General features: G+C 29.5%; 1 protein-coding gene across 2 annotated transcripts in view; it reads left to right on the top strand.

Moving 5' to 3' along the window:
- LOC123300254 overlaps positions 1–5170 on the top strand; it is a 68365-nt gene extending 63195 nt beyond the window's left edge. For both annotated transcript variants that reach the window (XM_044882793.1, XM_044882792.1), the window contains exons 4-7: positions 1900–2137; positions 3434–3612; positions 3687–3810; positions 4546–5170. In XM_044882793.1, coding sequence (XP_044738728.1) covers positions 1900–2137; positions 3434–3612; positions 3687–3810; positions 4546–5046 — 1042 coding nt within the window. In that variant the 3' untranslated portion in view covers positions 5047–5170. The remainder of the gene's footprint in view (positions 1–1899; positions 2138–3433; positions 3613–3686; positions 3811–4545) is intronic.
- The last annotated feature ends 14579 nt before the right edge of the window (positions 5171–19749 follow it).

Here is a 19749-nt window from a genome sequence, read left to right as displayed (position 1 = left end):
AGAAGAAACATAATTTAATTACGAAAATAATGGTATAGACTTGCCTGAAATAAAACCGTTGTTCATGGAAAAAATTGATTAAAATTAATTTGATTTAATTAATCAATAAAATTTCATAAACAATACGTCTCACCTGGTCATCAGCTGGGTGAAGATCGACCTTATACCGTCTCTCAGACGGTTCCAAATCACCTAGATAGATAGTGAAATTCATGTTGGTCTTTATTCCCATTTAAAATCGGTTTTGATGGTTCTAAGTCATTTTTTTCATAAAAAAGATTAAAAAATAATTATATTAATATTAACACACAGTTTTGAGTCTAAAAACAACTTTTCAAATCAAAAGATTTTGAACAAATCAAAATTTTATTGCAGATTAAGATTTTTTTCTTATTTAATGTAAAATTTTGCTTTTTGGACATAGGGCTGTCAATCCTATGACGGCAATTTTGTAACTTATACACAGATGTAGGTAATAAATAAATTTAACATAAATAAATATCTATAAAAACTTTATGTAACGTTTAATTAGTAACGTTTTAAAGCACCCATATCGAATTTATTACGCGAGTATTTTATCGATAAACAATTTATAACGTGATTTATTTTAACCACTTTTCGATATATTATATTGAATCATGAACGAATCGGGGGTAATGTAGAATGGAGAATTTATTACAACAGCAGCAGGACTGAGATTGGATTGTTGTTTTATTTTTTTAAACAAGTTAACATTAAATTTATTTTTATTGTAGCTATTAATGGTGTTTATTGTTAAATTGAAAATTGTTTACATGTTTTTTCGAGTGCTGGATTACACGATTTTTTTAACGGTACTTAGAGTTTTAATATAAATAATCTGTCTTATACATTTTATCAATAACAAGTGAAAACAAAAAATTAACTGAGTTAATTGTTGAAATACCATGCATAGTCAGTGTTGATTTCTTTATCACATAACACATACAAACATGTGACACATACATAACTGATAATCAAGTATAGTACATGCTATAAAATTTCCGCCTAATTGGCGCCCTCACGGGTAAACAATGATGTTTACAAAAAAATGTTTCAAGCAAAAGTTGTTTAATTTTGTATAAGGAACATTTTTTACGTTTAAACTTTTGTTCTACCTCTAACGGTTTACAAGATGGGTCCCACGGACCCAAGACCCAATTGACCTATGATGCTCATTTACGAACTTGACCTCACTTTTTACGTCCTGAGTACGCTGTAAAAATTTCAGCTCGATATCTTTTTTCGTTTTCCAACCGGAAATGGAATAATTAGGTGATTTAGTGAGCACCTATGACAAAATTTTTTCTCTAGCATCATTATTTTTAAGCGTTACAAACTTGGGACTAAACTTAATATACCATGTATATTTCATATATACATGGTTTAAAAATTCATACAGGATGGACCATTTTATTATACCATGCATATGAAATATACCATGGTATACTAAGTTTAGTCCCAAGTTTGTAACGAGTAAAATATTGATGCTATGAACAAAATTTTGGATTAGGTGGTCATAAAATCACCTAATTAGTCCATTTCCGGTTGTCTGCCCGTCTGTCTGTTGTCTGTCATCAAGATAACTCAAATAAGAAAAGAGATATCAAGTTGAAATTTTTATAGCGTGCTAAGGATGTAAAATGTGAGGCGTTCGAAAGGATGTAAAATGAAAGAGTTCGTGAATGAGCAACATAGCAACATATTCGATCTTGGGTCCGTAGGACGAATATAGTAAACCGTTAGAGATAGAACAAAAGTTGAAATCCACTGAATTGATAACATCATAACTTTAAATGCAGGGAAAAATAAAGGAAATAACCTGATTCACATTGTAAATGAGCACAAAGCCTTATTTTTATATTAAATATGTTGTTTTAGTTGTCACTCAGCAGTGAATCCACTGGCGTTAGAAGATCGACGATTCTTCCATCCATCACGAAGTCAATGGGCGCGAGTACCAGAACGACCAAATGCATGGCATTTACAACCAAATGCATACATATGGGTACCAGTATCACAAGTATTCCCAATGACATCTTCGCCACTAAAGTCTTCTTCATATGGATCATTTCCAAAAGAGTTTACAGTGTTTGTTACATTACGTATACAGAATGACGTAAGTATAACATTCTTTACATACTTCGAATAACGTCTGGATCACATAAAAAGCACGCTGAACTGAACGGCATGAAGAGAATGTAGCCTATCGGGCCAAAACAATGTGCGAGAATAATAATTTAAAAAAAATCAAATCCTTCAGAAGATTTTCTTGTTATAACCGATTTTCAGATAATTGCAGCATGGAATGATAATATAGCGGAAAATGTCAATTAAACGGATAATTTGTTTACATTTTGTAATATTTCGTATATTATTACTCCTTCGTTTTGCTTTTTATACCCTGTATATAATGTGTCGCTTTTAAGATGAAGACACCCTCATATTTTCGTTATTTATAGCAATATCAACTTGAAAATTTGCAGAGTCATACATGGTGGTAGATCACATTTTTAAAAGTTACTTAACTGAAATCGTAACTTTAAACTCAGCCTGCTACCACAAATTGATAATTTAATATTGTTATGTATTTCAATAATGATTTTGAGTGTAGACCAAAAGATTGTAAAAATTAAAAATTAAATGTTAGCTTTGTCATGAAAATCGGTATATGGGTATAAAAAAATATTCAAAAGAACTTTTTCTAATGGCTTCTTTTCAATATCTGTAACCATCTCTGACGCTACGCAAAATATTAAGAATCGATCCTATTCGACCCTATTTGTCAATTTGTAGTAGGCTAATTTTAAAGTTCAGATTTCGATTGAGTGTCTTAAAAATGTGACCCATCACAATTTCAAATCATGCTGCTATAAAAAATAAAAATATGAGAGTGTCTTCATCTTAAATGCGACATATTTGAAACGTATGATATATTAAAGTAAATTAATTTTGGTCCCCATGTAGTCTATTAGTTCAATTCGGGTTGTTTATCTACCCGCCTGCCACCACGGAAACTCAAAAACTAAAGGAAATATAAAGCTGAAATTTTTATAGCGTGCTCAGGAATTAAAAAGTGAGTTTGAGTTCGTAAATGAGCAACATAAGTCCATGATATAGAACAAAAGTTAACACGCAAAAAATGTTCCTTATAAAAAAAATAAACAACTTTTATTTGAAACATTTTTTCGTAAACATCATTGTTTTTTCGTGAGTGAGTAAATTAGACAAAAACATTGTTGCCCATTTCTCCAAAAAAAATAGAGCAATGAAAATTTGTGGTTATATATAAAAAATTATTTTAAAAAACGAAAAAATAATTTCTAGATTTTGATGGAAACATAATGCTAAATTTTACGGAATATGTTCAATGTAAGCCGTGCTTTATAATAATTTAATCTTTTTACATATACAGACCACAATGGGAACATTATGGTCGCTACGTTCACGCCGTCAACAAGATGCATATCTATCGTTAGAATTAGCAGGCACATTGGGTGTGAATCTAGTACATGCAAATGGCGCTAATGGTACTGATGTGGTTCGAATACCAGCTAATTTAGGTGATGGAATGTGGCACCGTCTAGCGTTAGGGTAAGTTAATCTTTTAAATATTTTCTAAAAACAAATACAAAGATACTTTTTCCAATATTATTTAATTTTTCCAGAATTAAGGATGATAGTACTGTGAATAGTTATGTGGATTGCCAATGGCTACGGACTGATATCCTTAAAAAGGATGCTTTGAATACACCCGAAGATGCAGATTTAATTATTGGATATTTATTTTCGGTAAGTTATTCGAAATACATTAAGGCAAACGATATTATTGAAAATACTCGATTAATCGTCAAATGCGCCTGAATTTTGTGTTTTGTTTTTATCAATTTTACTCCATATACCAAGCTAGTCTCAATTTAAAAAAAATTTTTTTTTGTAAGGGTAAGAACAATGCAAAAAAAATTAGGCAAAGAACATAAGGTAACTTTCACCCAAAAATTGTATTCATTTAATAATTGGAAGCATGGTTACTGATATAGATATCGTTAAAAATCCAATTCGGAGAAACAATTTCGAAAAATTTTCAAGAAAATAGTTCCTAAAAGTAAGATTACATGAATTTGCGTGATTTTTGAGACAAGTAGCTCTCACTATACCGTTAAATTCTCTCCAAAAAAAGGACGATATCACAGAAAATACTAGACCAATGGACAAATAAGGTAATATTTATTCAAGAAGTTCCAAAATTCTGTTCTTTTGGACCAAATTTGAAAAGTAATTTCCCCAATCGAAAAATATTCTATTCTTAGAAAATACTTTGCCAAAAATTCTACTATCTGATGACATTTAATTCAGTACCTTTGGCTTTTTTTATCTTGTAAAAATTTTTAGAAAATCAGGGAATAGTATGACAAACTATGCAGAAAAATCTATGCTAATAAGATAATTTTGAAAGTGGATTCTTAAGTCCATCCACCCCGATAAATCTATCATAAGACATTATAATATTTTCTTGTATTTTTACAGGGTGATTTGGAACAATTGGTAATAGTACCCGATGCAGATGTAGTAAATCAACAATGTTCATCAAATCGAACACCAATAACAGATCCCAGTTTAGAATCACGTATTCACACGCACATCAATAAAAATTTAACCACATCAAGCGTGAAACATCCAAACACGTCAACAGCTCCACCAAAAACAGAATTAGAAATAATTATGGAAAATATCGAACAAGAAAATGCGTATTATACAACAGACAAATCAACCAATCAACAACAATATATTCATTGGAATATTGTACCGAAAAAATCAGCACCGCCGCAAAACAGTGACTTTAACAATGTACTGACGACAGGAATCGTTCCAACGATCGTTACGAAATCACGTAATCATAATAATCGCACGAAATCAACAAAAAGACGAATTCCACATCATCATCAACATAAGCGGAATAAGAAAAAATTACATAATTTACGAGAAAATTCGTTTAAGGCTAACAATAATTCTGATATACAATTTTAAGAGTAATTTTTTATTATTATAATAAACTGCCATTTTATTCTGAGAGCCAGTAATAGATTTTATATCATATAGAATTTGACCTTCCAAATAGCCACTTTTATCTTATTTGGTTAAAAATTTTGGCAGATTTAAAGGAGGAAGAAATAAATGTAACTATCAAAAAGAAATTGGACATAGCTCAAGCCAATCACAGTCAATTGGATCTTACTATAATTCTTTGTCGTGTTAGGGAGCGGGGGCATGTATTAAGAAAAGTCAAACAACTTTCAATATCTCCTAAAGTTCTCAATTTAATGTTTTTACTGTAGTATCTTCATGACGACAATTTTCTCATCTTTCATATTATCTAAAATGCCGTTTGAATTGCTTGGTTTAGAAGAACGAAGCTTTTTTTTTTTTAAAAAATTCAGCGATTAATACTTAGCTCGTGTTGGAGGCAAATAATAACAATGCAGGGGTAAGAATTGACATTTGGTTGGTTATTTTAAATATTGATTTAAATATATATATATTTAACTTTATTTGACGTAAAAAATCAATTTATACAATAAATAAAAGAAAATAAATTTGTATCAATCAAAATGAAAACTTAAAAATAAAATAAATAACAAAAATAATATTAATAATAGAAATAAAACATTAATTGCAATAGAAATTATACAAAGACGGACAGAAAAAAAAAGAAAAAATTAATGAAAATAATCATTCTAATATAAAAATTGATTTAAATAAAAAAATAAAACTGTATTAATCTTTAAAATAGTAGTGAATTAAAGCTGAAATCAAGAAAAACACGACATAAAAATAATCAATTCCTTGTATTTTGGCACCCATGTGCCACAACTACACTACATATCGGCCTACGGGCAATTTACGTGCTGTGACTTGTTTGTTAACATCGTCCGAAGATTAAAACCCTTGAAGTTAGCACTTTGTCGTGCATAGCTTAGGAGCTAGAAGACTGCTAATACCTCCCCCCATGAAAACAAGCCCACCGTTCCCCTACCCGACTTTCATTGAATGATTATAAAGACAATAATTTTTTTCACCTTCCACGATGAAATGGAAAACTGCTTTCAAGATAATATAAAATATTTGATACAAATTTCAATCCCAATAAACGAGGCTGACTTTCGAAGTTTAGCTCTTATAATAGTGCCGTTTTGTATCATAATCGAGCGTAAAAATGAAGGGAGCATATTAGAGGCTCGATACACGAACAGTTAATTATTTCTGTCCACCCTATCACAGAATTGCAAAAAATATTCTATTCTGGCTCCCAGATTATTATTTATTAATTGCGCAAACGCGAATCTAAACACAATACAATGAAAAATAAATAAAAACTATTTTCCGGAGTTTAAAAATATATACAATTTTTTTTAAGTTGATTTTTTTTTATTAAAAACATTAAACACATTTTTAATGAAAAATTCATAGAGTTCTAAAATATATTTTATATTTACTAGAAATAAGTAATGCTATAGAATGATATTATTATAGGTATTATTAAAATGTTGTACATTTTTGGTATTGAAAATTGTTATGAATTGTTGAGAGCATGACCCCACCACGGAGAAGGAATGTTTATAAGAAAGTTAAAAGTGATGAAGCTAAATGGATTGTAATTAAATTCTGTCAGATTTTGAGTTAGCACCTATTTGTTTCTTTAACCCAAAGAATTATTTAGAGAGCTCAATCGATTAATTTTATTTGTGATTATTCGCTTTTCTTTGAAGAACTTACCACATTGTTTTTGCAACAAAATTTTCTAATTTCGATTCTAGTTTAGTTAAGTTTGAAAAATAGAAGATAATACCTCTTTTTCACCTTCTCCCATATGATTTCATATCATGGTACCAAGGTCTTTTAAATTTCAAAATGTTCTACAACTGCAAAGTTTTGGTATGCAAAATTTGACTTTCACAAAATTCTTACATAAATTGATAATAAAAATAGTATAAAATGAAAGGGCCGCGCAAGATTAGATAGGAAAATGGTTTTCTGTGAAATTTTTTCTAATCCGATTAAAGCTACGAATAAATTATAGTTTTAGTATATGACTAGGAAAATGGCTTTCTGTGAAACTTTTTCAAATCGCTCCCAAAATGTTCTTCAAATCGATCTGATCAAAACTCTCACGGCCACAAAACTTTTTTAACGGGTTGTTTTCAAGCTATGGACGATAAAAGCTACACATACATAATAGTGGTATATAGTCCGTAGCGTTTTGATCAGAACGATCAGAAGAATGGAGTTCTTTGGGATTGATATACATATGATAATGGGGTCCTATTGTAGTCGGTATATTAGTGTACCATAAGCTCCAAAAAAAATTAAAACAATTTCATCACATTCTGGAAGTCTTTCAACTGTCTGTAGGTCAAATGCGGAGAAAAATTTTAAGTAAAGTACTTATGTCTTATTCTTGTTAAAAAAACGAATCTTCGAGAGTTGATTTCTAGACAATGCGCTAATAATTCTTAGTTTTACATAGCCCAGTAATTAAATCTTCTTTGGTATCATGAAATGGATTTTCATCTCTCCTATTGATTAGAAACTGGAAACTATATGCAAGCTATTGGAAATTGAGTGATTATCAATTTCATCCATATTCATTTTCCTTAGTTTTTTCTTCGATTCCTTTCCAAATATGCTTTTTGAAAATAATGTTTGACATAATTATCTCTACAGCAGTGACATGTTGAAAAAAATGGAAATCACTTTTGCATGGAATGATGTGTTTGCAAAAAATATGGCATCATGAAGGTTCCTTATTCTAACTGGAATATGAATGACCGCTTCACACTTACAATATCCATGAAAGAAACGCTAATTTTAAAAATAAAGTTCAAGGATTTTGGTTCGTTGTTCGAAATTCTGAAGTGAAAAAGAAAGACGCATAAATATGGCCATTTTACGCCACCCTGGAGAAAAGTTTTTATACATTTTTTCTTCAAAATAGAGGCTTTCTTATCATTCGAAAAATATTGTAAGACAAAAAATTTCACTTCCTATGCTTAAGCTGTAAAATTTTTTTCGACAGAATTTAACAAGAATTTAAATTTAAGAACTCAATACGGCTTACTTATATATCCCAAAGTTTCAGGAATTTTAACCATTTAAAACACGACATAATTATGCCTACTTTCCGAATTTTGACCAATTTTCGTCACAATTAATATCTCGAAAACGAAAGTTAATAACTTAAATTTTTTCAAATCTATTTTATTCTAAAAATATACCTTTTAAATTTTCTATTTTTTTTTTCAATTTTGTCGAGAGAATTTTTTAATATCGTAAAAAATAATTGGAAGGACAGTGAGTTTTACACGCTTTGCATGGGAAATACGCGAAATGTGCAGTTGATTATGTCGCGATCCAAACTGATCTGAGTCTGTGAAATAACAATATCAAAATCAGCATTCATGCTGGAAATACCTTAAGATAGCACAAAATCTTCTCCAAAAATAATCAAAAAAAATTTTAAATGAAGCCATGAAAAACCAGCTGATGTGTGATAATGATTTCAATACTTACTATACGTTCCAAATGACACGTCGCGATACATTTGAAAACAATACAATTAAAACTATGGGGGGAATTTTCAAACACACGCAAAAAATAGACAATCTTATACACATAGATCCATAAATAGATCATCATATCTGACAAAGAGGGAACTAAATAAGATTATTTTCAGCACAGACAGTTACTTCGTTCTTGTTATGTCGACGACTGTCATTTACATACAAAAAAAAGTAATAATTGTACATCTTCTAAATCGTTGTTGAATGCGAACACCCAAAAAACATTTTTTAATCGAGAGTTGGAGAGTAACGACGCACGTACGACCGGTAGCATACAACAAACGAATTATGTTGTTGCTAACTAGCGTCGTTGGTGGAACGTCGTCGTCGTCGTCGGTCGGTGTTAGTGAACTTAACTATTTGGTGTGACGTCAAACGGCCGGATCTTCTCTTTTAACAAACAGAAAAAAAACAACACCATTTTTTTTATAGTTTAATTTAAATGTTCTCTAGTCATGATAATTTATTTATTTATTTATTTATTGTTCCTAATTTCTATTTTCCAAGACTTTTCCAAATCTAGTCTGAAAAATGTATACTTATAAGTAAATTATTTTGTTAATTATTGTTGGTGCTAAAAAAAGTGCTGGTGGGTTTTGCTTTAGTATATGATTTTTTTATTGAAGAAAATTTTGGAAAACTTCAAAAAGGTATGTTGGAAAAATTTGTAATTATTCTCTCTATAACCTAAATAATACTTAACAATAGTTTTTAATAATAGTTTTAAAAAAATTTACGCATATAAATATCCATACTTAAAAAAAAATCAATGTATAGTTTAACCTGATTATAAGTTACTCAGTTAAGTTTTTCCACTTTTATCAAAAGCCAGACCTAGCCAAATTTTGATCGTGTGCTTGAAGTGCATAACTAATTTTCACGATCTTTTCTTGATAAAAATTTGATTGTTTCAAAAGCATGCTTGTTCTTCAAAATATCGCTGGTCACAATATTCTACGCAGGAGTAAAAGACTACATAAAACGGTTTTGTTCCAAACAAATTCAACCGACTCATGGAAATTTCTTGGAAAATAATGTGACTAATAATATTTTGGAGATACAAGAAGTTATTGCAATAAGCAGGCTTCTTAAAACAAAAAGGTAATGTAATTATTTACCATTTTTATTTTTGTCCAAAAGAACAAAGAAATTCACCGCATGAACACAATTTGGCTGGTCTACCTTTTGCTGTATTAGTTTGAGAAACTAAACCGAGAAAAAAGTTAGTAATTGTGATAAAAAAAAAGGTCGGATTTCGAATGTAAAGATTTTTATAAAAAATAAATGTTTATCGAAAATCTTTTCTGGTCAAAATCGGGCCAAAAACAATTTTTATGTTATTGATCCCAAGCAAATAGTTGAATAGTATCCAATATTTATGTTTGATTTTTATGTGGTACGAAAAAAATTAACCAAAAAAATAAAATAAATATTTTGTAAGAAAATGTGAAACTGTATAAAAAAAAATTATATTTAAATGAAAAATGAAAATTCTATTGTTGTAAAAAAAAAATATGAAAAAAATATTTATGTACCTGTTTGACAATAGTTTTCACCACTTGTTAAATTGTACACCCCTTAATTTTTGGATTGATATCGGTAAAAAAATATCGATAATTGTAAATTATACATAATGCACTCCAAAGTAGAATATTATCTGAATCTCGATGGAGAATTTACTTTGGAATGAAAGAAAATAAGTGTATAATTAAGTTTTTGAAGCATATTGAATGGATTTAGTGAAGTTTATTGAATTTTGTGACATCATATAGCAAATTGATGGAAATATCTGAATTTAAAAGAATTAATGAGATACTGAATCTTAATAACATGTCTGCTAAATAAAAAAATAAGCATTTGACAAAATTTCATCAAATATCGAAAAATATGACCTGATATGTAGCATACGAAATTGCCTTATAAAAACCGCTTCAACATTTCAGGATTTTTAACGATTCAAGTGTTTTCGTCTGAAAATCATAGTAAGCGGTTAAAAAATACTGTTCTTGATCTTTTTATGTCTTTAAAGTTGAGAACAAAGTTGAATTTTCTTTTATGGGGCTTATCTTTCTTTCTTGTTGATCAGAATGATATAATTGGGTAAAATGACACTTGCCCACGAGATAACTAAGCGATTAGCGATAAGATTAACGACATTTTTACTATATGACGTCAAAAGGGCAATATCCAGAGACACAAAATTATTCAAAATGTTTCCGATGAAAACCGCCATAATATTCATAAGGTTTTATTTGTTTCTTTAATTTTTATTTTCGTTTTGTTTCCGCATACAAAAATAAACGAAATAAAACATAATATGGCACTAAATAAGGATAATTTTTTAAAAAAATAACTAGGTTGAAATAAATAATTAATAATATGTATACTCAATAATAAAAATATTTTAAAAAAAATAACTAATAAAATTATTACAAAAAAAAAATGGAGTCTTAATGCGAAACTTTTTTTAGCCTTCATGATAAATTATTAATTTACGTATTCTAATTACAGAGTGTATCAGAGAATATGTTTAACGAGTTAAAGTTAGTTTTCAATTTTACTGGTTTACTTGCTTAAAGCGTAATCAACACAGTTCGCAACATTCCTAGAAAAATTTATTATTATTATTATTATTTTAATTATAAAGATGTTACAAAAATCGGCTAATAAAGGAAAGTGAAAGAAACCGCATTTTGCTTAAACCTCATGGAATGTGTTACTGAGGTGTCAAATATCATTGGTAACACATGAGTTAGTGGTGCAAATGTTTCTATTTGCTAATAAACAATAAATTGTTAATTCAATGGAACCATCAATGTTAAAGTTCACTTAAAAAATTAGTAATTAGGCAATTTGTGTAACGTAAATGTTAAATGTTTGTCAGATAATCTAATACTATTATACATGTATAACGTATACGTTGTTCAGGTTGCCTATTTATTAATTTTGTAAGTCAACTTTAACATTAACCGTTCCATTGAATTAACAATTTATTGTTTATTAACAAATAGAAACATTTGCACCAGTAACTCAGGGGCGCGTTACTAATAATATTTGATACCTAAGAAACACATTCCATGAGGTTTTAGCAATATGTGAACGATTTCTTTCATTTTCCTTTATTTGTAACATCTTTGTGGTAAAAAATGTGGTAAAACATATAGAGGACCATCCAATCATAAAAGGCCTCTGTCCTCTAAATAGGGATTGGAATTACTGAAACTGCGCTTCAATATACCTCGACGTACCTATCCAACGTAACATCTTCCAGAAGCCCACGTATAAAAACTTGCTGATTACATCCGTTGACAATCGATCCTTTCACGAGGACCTGCTAATAACAGCCAGTGACCCGTCAGACAAAAACTTCATTGTGACGATATTGCCAATTTAGTTATTAATTTGCCGCACTTCTAAGAAAAAAGGGCCATTGATTTTTGCAACCGATTTTCCCGAACACTTTGTAATTTATAAATTTATACAAATTATTACACTTCATAAAATTATCATATTTATATGACTCATTCTTATTAGGTATGAAAAATTATCTATCATGATGCAGAACTCAAAAAAAAATGAAACCTTTTAGTCATATCACATTTTATACGTTGAATGGTAGGTAAAACATGAATTATAAACATTGGCAAATGTTTCGAAGTTGAATATATTGTGATCCATAAATTTCTAGATGTGATGACATACAACATCAAAGCATCGTATATACATTTTGCATAAACTTTAGACTAAACATTGTAGGCATTGCTCACTGAATTTAAATAAACTTGCTTCAATACCAAACGGGGGATTATTCAAGTAATCCATAGCAACGCAATTCGAAATAAATGCTTCTCTTTAAATAATCGTGAGGTATAGATATTTAAATAGCTCTAGATATTCCAGAAATATCTACATGTTACCAATTTACAGGAATTCATTTCCTGGCATTAATTTTCGAAAAAGTAAGTGCTCTGCTATAAGTTATTTTATGTTACTCATTTTTTCAACTCATTTCATTTACTTCAGAACTTTTACGACAAGGTAGGTACACTGTTATTGGTAGTCTCATTTAATTATTTGCTTTCTCCATACACTTTTTATGAAATGATTCATTAAAAGTAGTAGACACTGAAATTATTTCTATTGTGCTTGCGATTACTAAGTACTCTGCACCATGACAATAAAAATACTTATTATTATACCATGTATACGGGGTGTTCCAAACCACCCGTCCAGGCTGATTATTCTGAATAGTTTTTAAAAAAAATTGAAACGAAAAAACACGTATCAAATATTTTTTGAAACTCTATCTAACCATACCAAAAACACCCTCCACCCTCAACCCCTGTTAGGGGTAGGGGGTGTAACTTGAAAAAATCAAATGGAAACCCCTATTTTTTTTTTGCAGATTTGGATTCTTCAGAAGAAAAGACAAACATTTTGTCTAAGAAATTTTTCCCGATTTTCGGTAGATCGCGCTACAATCGACAAAAATCGTTCTTTTAGATTTGGCATTAGAATTGCACCGTTCAATGACAAAAATCAAAACGAAAAAGTAAAAATAAAAATAAAAACACAAACACACAGAACCAAAACAAAAACAAAGCAAAAGCAACACAAAAGTTAGCGAAAATGTCGAATTGCGGTAATTGAGGTAAACCACTAGACAATTGGGAGGATGCTAAATAAAGCTCTTAGAAAGAATTAGATATGAATCATTTTAGATTTAATTTTTTTTCAGACTTTCCAAAATAAAAAAAAAAACATTTTTACAAAAATAATTTTTCTAAATCATAATAAAATATGAAAAACAAAAACAGAATAGTCTTTTCTTCAAAAAAACAAAAACAAAATTGAAAATAACTATTCTCGACTCAAAAACTTTTCTCGCCTTCACTTGAACTGCAATTCTAATGCCAAATCTAAAAGAACGATTTTTGTCGATTGTAGCGTGATCTACCGAAAATCGGGAAAAATTTCTTAGACAAAATGTTTGTCTTTTCTTCTGAAGAATCCAAATATGCAGAAAAAAATAGGGGTTTCCATTTGATTTTTTCAAGTTACACCCCCTACCCCTAACAGGGGTTGAGGGTGGAGGGTGTTTTTGGTATGGTTAGATAGAGTTTCAAAAAATATTTGATACGTGTTTTTTCGTTTCAATTTTTTTTGAAAACTATTCAGAATAATCAGCCTGGACGGGTGGTTTGGAACACCCCGTATATGAAATATACATAGTATTATAAGTTTAGTCCCAAGTTTGCAACGCTTAAAAATAATGATGCTAGGAAAAAAATTTTGTCATAGGTGTTCATAGAATCACCTAATTAGTCCATTTCCGGTTGTCCGTCCGTCCGTCCGTACGGCCGTCCGTCCGTCCGTCCGTCCGTCTGTGGTCACGATAACTCAAAAACGAAAAAAGATATCGAGCTGAAATTTTTACAGCGTACTCAGGACGCAAAAAGTGAGTTCAAGTTCGTAAATGAGCAGCATAGGTCAATTGGGTCTTGGGTCCGTAGGACCCATCTTATAAACCGTTAGAGATAGAACAAAAGTTTAAATGTAAAAAATGTTCCTTATCAAAAATTAAACAACTTTTGTTTGAAAAATTTTTTCGTAACCATCACTGTTTACCCTTGAGGGCGCCAATTAGGCGGAAATTTTATAATACGTGTACAAACTATACACTAATTGTCGGTCGGTAATGCAGAACACTATAAAGTCATTTACATATGTACTATACTTGATTATCAGTTTTGTATGTGTCACATGTTTGTATGTGTAATAAAGAAATCAACACTGACTATGCATGGTATTTCAACAATTAACTCAGTCAATTGTTTGTTTTCACTTGTTTAATAATGAAATTGGTTTGTTTTTAATACTTTCCTCTTTACAAATATTTAAACTTTAAAGAATCCTTTTACTAAAAAATATAATTATTATTATTTTTTAAAGCAAATTTCGATTTATTGTTGAAGTTATAAATAATATAAGTTTATAAATACTAAACAAAAAAATACCATTTTTTAGCATGTTATTTCAAACAGAAACTTGCGGAACAGAAAGAAGCTTATGAAGAATTATTTGGCTTATTATACGTTCCAGAAATCGCGAAGTATATAAATAATATACATAATAAATGATAGTTTAAAAAACTAAAAAACTCGCTTTGTAACTAGCGAAACTATAAGGTAGAAAATATTTTCTTTAATTTAAAAAAAAATCATTTTATCGTAAAAAATCGTGGAGTGCTAAATTTCAATTATTTTAAATATTTTATAGGCAGATATTGCTAAGAATAAAATCAATTTAAAATATCTTAAAAAGCTCCACACGTTTTTTTTACGATAAAATGATTTTTTTGAATTTAAAGATATATTATTACTACCCTTTAGTTCACGTATTTACAAAAGCGGGTTTTTTAGTTATTCAAACTATTATCTATTTTGTATTTTTTAGTTTTTTAGACTTTTATAAATTTAACAAAAATTCAGTATAAATATGGTGGGAGCGCAAGTAAGTGTGTAAATTATTAGATATAGAAATCGTTTATCCTGAAAATCTTGATCAAGATAATCATATAAAATTATTGAATTCTTGTATTGTCACCCGTCCTTCATAAGTATGCCTTATTTTCGAGGTAATCCGACGTTAGTAAGGAGTCAGAATCATGCTCAAAGTTTCCCTTACATACTAACATACTAAAATACAAAATACTTACATACGTATGAAGCTAATAAAAGCGCGTTAAAAAGAACATTAAACGTGTTTCCCTCGAAATGTGACCTAAAAAAACGGTCCCAATGAATTTGAAAAAAATATTAGACTTATTCACATAAATTTTTGTGCAACTTGTTGAATATAACTAAGATCAGTCCCCAAATGTCCAAAATCTGACATTTTTATATAAATTTAAAAAAAATTTTTTTTAAAAGTCGATTTTTATCTAAAAAGCAATAGAGACGCCATAAAAATACATACTTAAACTGTGCATGGCCCTCATGTTGCGCTATGACATAGGCTCACCGAATGGAACTTAGACAGGCCTCTTTATTCTTCACCACGGTTTATTCTTCCCCCATGTTCTGATTTGCTTGAGCATGTCAACTTCGCAGTCAATGCCCCACAAGTTCTATCGAAGCGTTAGTGGAAAATTCTCTTAAAGCTCCTAAAGAATAATATCTTCATTAAATTGAGGCGTTTTCTTAGAGAGAACATCGAATGCAGATACAAAACCAGATAGAGGCTTTAAGTATTTTCACTCCTGTTTTTTGTCGAAGGGTATGAAAAACAGGAATTTTCTGTCTATAGAAAACTTGGATCGATTTCGTATTCGTTGGGGTATTGCTTAGCCACTCATTATGTATCATTATTTTTTTATGAAAGAACCTAAGACAATTCCATTACTAAACGAAACGAGATTGACGGACATTTTTTTTGCTTCTTCGCTCAAGTTTGAGAGTTACCAAATAGTGGTAAACACTCATTATTTCTCAGTCACCCTATACAAACATTTAACAAACAAAACAAAAAAAAAACGTATATAAATAATTATAATAATGGCATTTTATAACACCCTCAATGATTAATCATATGAAGTTCAAAATGACATTTTAACACTTAAGTCATATTAATGATAAATTGTTAATAAAAACTCTATCATCTTTTTTAAAAATGAATAGGTACAACAACACATAGATATTGTAGGTATTATTTTAATCAATGCCATATGTCTCAAGTATATGTATGTTATGTTATTTAATGCGTACCATCATACGAACATGGTCCGCATTACGATACTCTTAAATCATACCCCAATCATAATATTCCAAGATCCATGCATACATAGGTTTGTCATTTATCAATTTAGTGTATTTTGCATCCTTTCGATGATGATTCATGAGGGCTTTCAACTAAAAGCATCTATCTGTCTATTTATTTGTCTGTAGCATTAAAGCTCTTAATGTCAGTGCATCTTTTACGCTTAATTTCTTGAGTTTGAAGTTTGTTTAGATATCGTTGTGGATTTTCTGGATGAAAATTCCAACAAGTTAATGTAACAAAATGTAATAGATCTCTTAAAGGAGGAAGTTTAATTTAGGACAGCGGGGTATAAATTTGAAAAATTTGAACAATTTTAGTAGAAAGTAATTTTTAAGTGACAAGGGAGCTTCTATGTTACTAAAAAGTAGAAAATAATATTTCCAATGAGTCACTCATACACGACTATTTGTTGAAGCTTGTATCCTTGTACCTGGAAAAAAACTTTTACAAATAGTCAAGAATGAGTCACTCATGTAAAAATTATTTTCTACTTTTTAGTACATTAAAAGCTTGTTTAAAAAAGTTTGTAAATTATATATATATATATATATATATATATATATATATATTAAAATTTCAACTCAATCGATTGGAGATAATTGCAAAATGGAGTTGCAAGATTACACCCAGACAAATATACATACATACAAACAATTTGATAGAGAATGGATCAAAAATTTGAGAGACTTCAACTTGAAATAAGGACGTTAAACTCAACTCAAGGATAAACCATAATTGATATTCGGGATAACCCATAATAGTTTTTTATTGCGAAAAATTCGATTTTATTAACTACCACTTCAACTCATTAAATTTCTATTTTTAATATTACTAAAATTAGCCTTTTAGTCATCCTCGTAGAGATTCAGTATATGTTACAGCGTTTCCATGTTGACTGGAATGAGGAAGCATTTTTGAGCATTCGCGCGTGTATAGCACTTAGAAAAATTCGTTTTCTATTTATCAGGGTCTTTATCTTTCTTTTTCTTAGGCAAATTAATTACAAACAATCAGGATACTAAAAGACAGAAAAAATATTTCCTATGGCTGTTTCGAAATATAGAATGCATTTTCCGATAAGATGGTCATGATAAGTTGGTTTATTCCAAGCAAAACTTATATAAGTATATTTTAGATTAATCCTAGGCTAAAACGAGGAAATGGGTCTGTTGGATACGGTCATCGCCTTACGTGTCTAATATATTTTTACTGAACTTAAGTCTACAACGACTACAAACAGTATTTTTCGACAAAATTTGGAGGAACATGAATTTTTTAGTGTACCCAAAACTAATTGGTTTAAAATTGCTCCTAACATTTAGAGATATTAGTTGCCTCGTCGAATGGATCATTACAGCTCTTATCATGAAAATATCTAATCAGATTGTTTTAAACAAATATTAGCTATATCAAGAAATACCATATCGAATCGTGCATATCATGGATGACAGTCTTCTAAATAAAGGGTGAATTTTCGGTTTATTCAAACGCGCACACGTGTCGTATGTCTGTAAAAAGTTTTGAAATAAATACCCATACATGAAATATAGTTGATTTAATTTTTATTAATGATTATTACAAGAAATTTAACACCGGAAAAAGTAAGTTGAGTTCGATTTAAGTTTGTGTTTTATATGTGAGTGTATTGCATGCAGTTGAAGACAACACAAATTATATTACACTACACACATTTATTCAAATCAATCAATTTTGTAGAAAAACATTTCCGGTTGATATTTATTATGAAAAAAAAGAGGGGTGTTATTTAATGTTACTTATTATTGTATTCCAAGAAAGATACTTTTATTTTTAATTATTGTTTCACTACTTATACATTAAGTGTTGATGCGATTTTTACTCTAAATTCTTAAGATTTGACTTGTAAGGCTATAGAGGCCTTCATAAGGTCGTGGAGGATTGATAAAGAAAATAAAGAAAAAGTGGTTCGCGTGTTGATTTTATGGAAAGCAAGTTTTTCGATTTTCATATTTCAACGATGTCTCTTTGCTTACCGTTTGTATAAAAACAAAGCTTAAACGACAGGCAAACAAACCTTCGGCAAAATATAAAATCAAAGCAAGAAAATTGAAAACTCGGTTTCAATAAGTTCGGCACTTGAGCCTCGTTTAGACCTTCATATTTCTTCATCACCAAACTTATCTCTATTAATCGTCCATATAGCAGACAAAACGAATAATAGAAATTTCTCTTTGTTATGGTCTCACGATGTACTGATTTAGAGCCTAGTCAAAATGGGTAATTATCCCAGAATGGATTTTAAGACTTTGAGATATGATTTGTGAGATAAGTATTTTTTAATGGTTTGTATACAAGTCGCTCTTTCGATAAATAAGCTAAGAATTAATTGACACAATACAAATAATTTACATTGTGTTCAATTTGAAAATTAATCTATTTAAAGGAAAATAATCTAGGAAAAGTAAATCGTTAGTATCTGAAAGTATTATCTCAAATTCGCAAAATCTTTCTATCGACAAAAATTGAATATATGTTTTTAAACGATATAAATCAAATTTATAAAAAATACTTTTGAAGGGCAAGTTTTTATTGTACTCAAAAGTACCTAATAAGTTTTTCTATGAGTCTCTCATAGAAAAAATTATTCTTCTTTTCAGTACAATAAAAGCTAAAAAAAAATATATGTATATCAAATATGATGGAAGCGATTGGAAATCAAGTTATGCTTACCATAGAAATACATTGTCATTTGATTTACATTTACATGCAAAATTTTAGCTCAATCGGTTTCAAAATTTAAAGATTTCTGCTTCAAAATTTATTTTGTTAAAATTTAAACATACACTGCAAGTTAAATAAAAGCTTGTAAAAAAACATTCCTACATCAAAACCAAAGTGCAATAATTACAGCAAGACCTACAACCAAGTTGCTTTTAAATTATAGTGGTCGTGCTAGAATTGTCAAGACATTCATGCGATATTGTATGATTAACGAAAATATACGTTATCGAATTAACTTTTAGTTTTAAAAGTGACAAAAGGTAAGGTTTTACAGGGGAATAAAATACAATATTATTCGATATTTCCCAAAAATTTGTTCGATAACTATACTTGAAATTTACATATTAATAGTTACTATTCTTGAAATTTTCCGAATTTTTCAATTTTCTGTTTGCTTAAACTTAGAGAACCACTTTTATCATAGCATCAGAAAAATTAAACACCCGAAGGAACAAACCAGAAGGTGGGCTCAAACAGTGTTAGTTAGAATGGGGAAACATTTCCCAGACTTCTATGTGGTTAGCGTATTAAA

This window comes from Chrysoperla carnea, chromosome 5 (assembly GCF_905475395.1).
Source record: "Chrysoperla carnea chromosome 5, inChrCarn1.1, whole genome shotgun sequence".
In the NCBI taxonomy this organism is placed as follows: domain Eukaryota; kingdom Metazoa; phylum Arthropoda; class Insecta; order Neuroptera; family Chrysopidae; genus Chrysoperla; species Chrysoperla carnea.
This window is presented reverse-complemented; position numbering and strand designations above follow the sequence as displayed.